The sequence below is a fragment of the Antechinus flavipes genome, chromosome 4 (assembly GCF_016432865.1).
Source record: "Antechinus flavipes isolate AdamAnt ecotype Samford, QLD, Australia chromosome 4, AdamAnt_v2, whole genome shotgun sequence".
Lineage (NCBI taxonomy): Eukaryota > Metazoa > Chordata > Mammalia > Dasyuromorphia > Dasyuridae > Antechinus > Antechinus flavipes.
The window spans coordinates 478,644,734-478,652,266 of record NC_067401.1 but is presented as its reverse complement, the minus strand read 5'-3'; the positions used below and the strand labels follow the sequence as shown (position 1 = coordinate 478,652,266).

Below are 7,533 nucleotides of genomic sequence, written 5' to 3'. Positions count from 1 at the left end.
TTCAAAAGAACCATAATCTAGTCTTAAAGTGATAATTTTCCAACATTTAAAAATGAAACCAAACAGTGGATCAAAAGAGAGTTAGGATCATAGAGGAAAAGAGTCTTTCCCGCCCCCAATTAAAAAAAATTATTTAAATTTTTGAGTTCTAAATTTTACCCTTCCCTTCCTCCTTCCTCTCCCCCTCCCCCACAGAAGGTAAACAATCCCCTATAAGTTATAAATATGCAATTAGGTACAACATTTCCATATTAGTCATTTTTTACAAGCGGACGAATAAAAGAAAGAAAAATGAAAGAAAGTGAAAAATAGCTCTTTTCAGTCTATATTCAATCCCTATCAGGTCTTTCTCTGGAGACAGATAGTGTGCTCCATCGTTAGTCCTTTGGAATTGTCTTGGATCATCGTATTACTGAGAACAGCTACGTCATGCACAGTTTTTCAGCAATGTTGTTACTGTCTACAGCGTTCTCTTGGTTCTGTTCTCTTCCCTGTGCATCAGTTCTTGGAAAGCTTTCCAGGTTTTTCTGAAACCATCCTGCTTGTCATTTCTTATAGCACAATAATAGTCCATTGCAACCATACTTTGTCCATTTCCCGATTGATGGACATACCTTCAATTTCTAATTCTTAGCCACCACAAAAAGAGCTGCTGTAGATATTTCTGTGTAAATAGGTCCTTTGTCTTTGAAATCCAGACCTAGCAGTGATATTAGTGGATCAGAGTTTGCACAGTTTTATAGCCCTGTCGACATAATTCCAAATAGCTTTCCAGAACGGTTGGATCAGTTCACTACTCCACCAACAGTCCATTAATGTCCCGGTTTTCCCACATTCCCTCCAACATCCAACATTTTCCTTTTCTGTCCCATCAGTCTCTCTGATGGGTGTGAAATGATACCAAGAAAGACAGTTTTAAAAGGAATCATACTGTGAGTCTGACAAAGAAATAAGAAAATGGGTTTGAAAAAAAAATCCAGATGCATCCTGGGTAGGGCCATAGGGGTAGAACGTGGAGATGTGGCGAATAGAGTCTGCCTCCTGCTGCCTTCCCGAGGTTTATAACTTCCAGGCTGCCTGTCCCGGGAGCACAGCCCGGGGGAGCCAGATTGGGGAGCCTGGGGGCAGATCGGGGGTCTCCGTCCTGTTCCCTTTCCTGGCGATGCATCCTCAAGCAGCAGCTTGTGCCACAGCTGAAGGTCCCTCAGCCCTCCTCGGCCCCTCGGCTCCCGCCGGCGTTGCCACTTCCAGGTTTCAGTTTCTCCAGGGTCCGGGTCACGGTGGAAAGACTGTTGGACACATGGCTTCTTATTCCTTGGGGAAGGGGAAACAAGACCAACATTAAAGACAGAAGAAGGATGGGCGATGATGGGAGAAGAGACAGCCTGGTTACGCAGGGGGGCTCCCAGAGCACGGGGAGGGAGTTCGTGGCGCCAGAGGCAGCGGGAGAGAGGCTTTGGGGCGCTGGGTCCCCTCTCTGGGCCGGGCTGGGAGCGGGGGAGGACAGTTAGACGGTCAGACTTACCTTCACTCTTCCCCCCACCGCTGGGGGCCCCTTCCTCTGCACTGCTCCCAGGCTGGGGGTGGATCCTGAGATTCCCTGCAAGGGGAGAGGGATCTCAGTTTGGAGGAGGCAGCCCCTTCCCCGATCCCCTGATGGAGGTCTCCCCATTGCCTTGGCTAGCCACTCCCTCACGGCGCCCCCGTCTGTGCCTGGCATCCATGACTGAACGGGGCGCGGTACCACCTGGCATCTGCCCAAGGAGGGGACCCTGCGGGTGAAGCACTGGCTCCGGGTGGGGAGACTCAAGTTCCAATTCAGCCTTAGACACTTCCCAGCTACGCGATCCTGGGCAAGTCAATTACTCTCTTTCTACCTCAGTTTCCTCATCTGTGAAAAGGAGCATGGTAATATCTCCCAGGGTTGCAATGAAACTAAGATGAGATAATATTTGTGAAACACTCTGCAAACCTTAACGAGCCACACGAATGGCAGCTTTTAGTTGGATGTTCTTGGTCTTCTTCTTCTTCTTTTTTTTTTTTGTGCAATGAGGAGGGATCAAGGATCAGCGAGGGATGGGCACCTGCAGGGAGGTTCCACAACTGGGAGAGCTGTGCTGGGTAGGAAGTGGGGGAGGGGCCAAGGGGAAGGGTAACGACTTTTTTCTAAATCTGTCTAAGAGTGTCTCTGGCAGGATGCAAGTCCTCGAAGGTATCCTTGTTGTCATAGCAACATTTAAACATCTGTGAAGACTTCAAACCCACACAGATGCAAACATGGGCAGCCTCACACAAACACACACACACACAAACACACTCACACAAACACACACACATACACACATACAAACACACTCACACTCACCCACACACACTCTCTCACATACACACACACTCACATAAACACACACACAAACACACTCACACTCACTCACACACACACAAACACACACACAAACACACTCACACTCACACACACACACTCACACACACACAAACACACACTCATACTCACACACACACACAAACACACACACCCACACACACACTCACAAACACACACTCTCACACATACACACTCACACACAAACACACACTCACACTCACACACATACAAACACACGCTCATATTCACACACACAAACACCCACACCCACACACTCTCACACTCACTCACAGACACACACTCACACCCACACTCACACACACTCTCACACATACACACTCACATACACAAACACACACTCACAAACACACTCACACACAAACACACTCACACTCACACACACTCACAGACACACACACTCACACACTCACACACACACACTCACAGACACACACACTTATTGACACACACACACTCACACTCACACACACACTCACACTCACTCACACCCACACTCACACACACACACTGTCCACAGCTGCCCGAGCTCCTGAGAGCTCTCGGTCCCTCAGTGAGGAGCCACAGATAGCCTGACGTCTCTTTTGCAGATGAAGCCACTGAGGCTTGGGCTTAAGGTCCACACGCAGCTGGTGATTACCTGGAGCTGCGTTTCCAGCCCGGGCTCCTGGTGCAGGGAGCGGCCTCTGACCACTGCCCTCAGCTGCTCCTCGTCCCCCCCAGCCCATCACCCAGCCTCGCAGGGTCCCCCATCGGCCCCATCACCGTCTCCCCCTCCCTGGGCCCCAGGGGTCAGGGGATACTCACCCAGGGAAGGCAGGAACCGATCCAGATTGAACCGGGAGTTCAGAAAGGGATAGACCAAGATGAGGAGCCCTGCCCGAGGGAGAGAAGCGAGCCCCCGTGAGCCCCGGGTTCCGCTCCGCACTCTGCTCTCGTCCCTCCCGGGAGCCTCGGGACAGTCACTGACCACTGGGTCCGCACCTCCACCCCCAGAGCAGGAAGCTGACAGAGAAGTGGGAGGTCCCCCTGCTCCCGGGGCAGCCCCTTAAACCCCAGCTTTCGGACTCCTGGCTGTGGGGGCCAGAACCCGGGGGCCGGGAGAAGCTGGAGGCCCCGGGCTTGGACGCTTGGAGAAGGACTCAGGTGCCCAAAGTGGGCCAGCAGCTGTTGGAGGAAGATGAGTCGCTGAGGGGGAGGAGTTGGTGGGGAGGATGGAGGTAGAAGACAGGGCTCGGGTCATTGTTGCCCCGGGGCATGACCAGCCTCCCCTCTCTGGCCCGGTGCCCTCTGCCTCCCGAAAGCCCGGCTTCTCCCCGCTGGCTCCGGGCTCCGAGCTTCTGCTCTGGAACTTCAGGGTGGACTTTGTGGGAATCACCGGTGAAGCTCTCGGATTTAAATTCTAGCAAGCCCCTGGCGCCAGTGCTTGAGGAATAAACAATTCCTTGGATACTCCTGGTCAGGGTCTCCCTCTTGACCCACACTGGGAGTGCTGACGTGGACTAGGGAAGGTCAGAACTGAGGCAACCCTGTGGCTGCCCCCCGTGGCTTTGGGGGAACCCCAGACCCCGAGGGGGGAACCCCAGATCCCAAGGGGGGCCCCAGACCCCGAGAGGGGGACCCCAGACCCCAGGGGGACCCCAGAACCCGAGAGGGGGACCCCAGACCCCAAGGGGGCACCCCAGACCCCGAGGGGTACACCCCAGACCCCAGGGGGGACCCCAGAACCCGAGAGGGGGAACCCCAGACCCCAAGGGGGGCCCCAGACCCCGAGAGGGGGACCCCAAGACCCCGAGAGGGAGATCTCAGACCCCAGGGGGGACCCCAGACCCCAAGAGGGGGAACCCCAGACCCCAAGGGGGCACCCCAGACCCCAAGGGGGACCCCAGACCCTGAGGGGGGAACCCCAGACCCAGAGGGGGGAACCCCAGATCCCAAGGGGACCCCAGACCCTGAGAGGGAGATCTCAGACCCCAGGGGGGACCCCAGACCCTGAGGGGGACCCCAGACCCCGACAGGGGAACCCCAGACCCCGAGAGGGGCAGCCCTGGCTCTCGCCTCCTCCTATCACTCTCCCAGGGCAGAGCTTGGCCCAAGTCTAGGCGTGGGAGCTGTGGGGGAAGGGCTGCTGGTCGGAAGGATCGCCAGGTCCCCGAGGCTTTCAGCAGGCGACTCTCCAAAGCTCTCCGCCTCAGGGCTGGCCAGGACGGCTCCGGGCCCCCAACCCCCCTGGGTTTCCGGGAAGTGCTATGAGCTGCCTCTGAGTCTGGACCCTCATTTTTGGGGGACACTGGGGGGGACCTTGCCTGGCGGAGGGTGGGGTGGGTGATAAAGGGCCTTGGTACAGACTGAGAGGGGAGGCTAGGAAGGGCCCGGGGTCAGCCCGGGGTGTTCCCGAGCTGAGACATGACAAGAGCTGGGTTTGGTTTCCGAGTCAGGGGAGGCTCACTGGGTTCGAGCCCCAAGGGAACGGAGGAGGACGGCGGGGAGAGCTCCCTAATAGTGCGGCGGAGGCCTGCTTGGTGGTGACCCCTCTGTCCGTGGGGGCAGCAAACACAGCTGGGTGGGCCTTGCTCAGAGGATTCCTAACTCGGGGGGCCCTCGGAGCCCCCTTCTGGCTTTGGGGAGACCCTGGGGCCTTCGGGTGGGGGCTGGGGAAGAGTTCGGGCCCCTCTGTCCTTTCCTGCGCCTGTGGAGCCTCAGCCTTCGGTTGCCAAGCTCCATCCTTGCCCCTGCAGGAGGGCACTTCCCTCCCCGCCCTCGGCCCAGGCTCAGCAGCTGAGAGATGGAGGCTGAGATAAGGAGGCGAACCCGAGAAGGGCTATTCTGTTTCCTTCTGGGCCAGGAGAACGAGGTCACGGTGACATTCAACACCGGGGAGCCAGCCCTGCCCGGCTGCTTCCTCTCTTCCCCCAGAGCTGGGTCACGGGGCTGGCCTGGGAGTCTGGCCTGAGTTCTGCCTTCTATGGCCCCCAAACCCGGACACAAACCAGGCCAGGAGGGGCTTCTGGGAGAGCCTCGGCCGGGGCTGGGAGCCCGGGGCCTGATTCTGCCTTCTGCTCCCCCCACCTGGGCTCTCGCTGCTGTCCCTGTCCCCAGCACTAACCAGGCCAGGAGGGGCTTCTGGGAGAGCCTCGGCCGGGGCTGGGAGCCCGGGGCCTGATTCTGCCTTCTGCTCCCCCCGCCTGGGCTCTCGCTGCTGTCCCTGTCCCGGCACTAACCAGGCCAGGAGGGGCTTCTGGGAGAGCCGCGGGCCGGGCTGGGCCTGGGCCCCCCTGAGCTTCCCAAGCCCCTCGAACACCTCCCGGGACGAGACACTGTCTGCCCCCAGGCAGCCCCTCTGCGGGATAGCTCTGCCTGTGAGGACGTTCTTCCCGGGGCCTAGCTTCAATCTACCCGGATCCCCCGGGTCTCCCCCCGCGTTCCCTGGCTACTCCGGCCGCCCCCGGCCTCTGCCTCTCAAACGCTGAAGGGGTCGGGCAGCTGTTTGGGACCGAGGAGAAGGGGGGTGGGTGGGCTCCACCTTTCCCTGCCCCCGCACATCTACTGTTCCAGAGGCTCCAAGGCCAGTAGGGAGGACTCAGGGTTCTCTCCCGCCTTCCTTGGGGGCAGCTGGGAGCACTGCTGCGGGGAGGAGGGGGATTACTGACAATGACCACAGGCTCTCAGCATCCTTGTGCAAGAGGAGTAAACTCATCCCCATTGCACAGAGGGTAAAACTGAGGCCCCAGGAGGATGAGAACCGGAGTCGAATGCAAGTCCAGGGCTGGGCCCACTGTAGCACGCAGCCTCCATCTTATGCCCAGGGTTTCCTCTGGTTGTCTTTTATAAACCCACCGAGTGGGGAGACGGTATCACAAGAGGCGTATACCTGTGGCCGGGCAGTGGGCTGGGGCAGGGGGGGCCTCCCTCCCTCCTCTGAAGGACCCAGGCCACCCTTTCAGCTTCTCCTCCTTCTCCCTCCCGGCCCCTTCTCCCCTCCCCAAATGCCTCGACTGCTCACGTCGCTGCTCGCCTCGTCCCCCTCCCTCCCACTCCAAGAGCTTCCCGCTCACCGAGGCCGGCGGCTCCGATGAAGATGCCCCCCACGGCCGCCGCCGCGGACGAGACGGACACCCCGATGATGATGCTGCCGGCCAGCAGGCCCAGGGCAGCGCAGGCCAGCTGCAGACAGCGCAGGTCGCGGCCGCTGATGGAGACGTCCATGTAGGGTGGACCCCCGGCTCCCGGCCCCTGGCTGTGGCACTCCCGGCCCCTGGTGCGGACACTCCCGGCCCCTGGTGCGGACACTCCTGGCCCCTGGCTGTGGCACCTCCTGCTCCCGGCTGCGGCTCAGGGCTCCGGTGACTCCCTCGGGCCGGGGCTGGGCTCCGGCAGGCCCCTCAGCATCCCTCCTGGCCTGCAGTTCTGACCCAGACCGTCCCGCCTTCCCCCACCTGTGCCTCCCCAGGGGCCCGGGTCCTCCTTTGCTTCTGACCTCAGCCCCCTTCCCAGAAGGCTCCCTTTGGCTTGCGGCGCTGTCCCGGTACCACTGAGACGGGGGTTCGGCTTGGGCCTTGGAGGGCCGGGGGGACCGTGTCTCGCCGAGAGCTGCCACTGCCTGCCTACTTCAGAGAGAGCTCAGGAATCCCCCCGCCCCCGCATCTTGTATCCGCTCCTTCCGGGGTAGCTGCCGGGGACCCCGTGATCCCGAGGGGGGAGGGCGGGGAGGAGCCCGGCTCACTGGGCTCAGGTTCTCCGGGAGATAAAGGCCGGGGCTGCATTATGAATAAGGCCCCGGCAACATGAGCTGGGGAGTGGTTGGGACGGGCAGGAGGGAGACAGCGCCCGGGGAGGCTGTTCCAGGAGGCTTCCAGGCCCTTGCTGAGACCAGGCAAAGAGCCCGGGATCGGAGGGGAGGCCGTCAGAGGACCTGGGCCCAAAGCCTGATTGTACTTGTGAGCTGTGTGACCTGGACAAGTGCCTTCCCTGTGCTGTGGCCCAGCTTCCTCCTCTGCAAAATGGAGGGTTTACATTACTCACCTGTCAGACTGGCTGGAGTGACAGGGAAAGACAATGCGGAATGTTGGAGGGGATGTGGGAAAACAGGGACACTGATACATTGTTGGTGGAATTGTGAACACATCCAG

At 59.3% G+C, this 7,533-nt stretch overlaps 1 protein-coding gene across 1 annotated transcript; it reads right to left on the bottom strand.

Moving 5' to 3' along the window:
- Window positions 1–899: 899 nt before the first annotated feature.
- Window positions 900–7,014, bottom strand: KNCN (kinocilin). The gene is made up of 4 exons (XM_051995274.1): window positions 6,460–7,014; window positions 3,212–3,280; window positions 1,526–1,600; window positions 900–1,314 (listed from the first exon to the last, which is right to left on the bottom strand). The coding sequence occupies exons 1-4, from the start codon at window positions 6,608–6,610 to the stop codon at window positions 1,205–1,207; spliced, it is 405 nt and encodes a 134-aa protein (XP_051851234.1). The 5' UTR covers window positions 6,611–7,014; the 3' UTR covers window positions 900–1,204.
- Window positions 7,015–7,533: the final 519 nt, after the last annotated feature.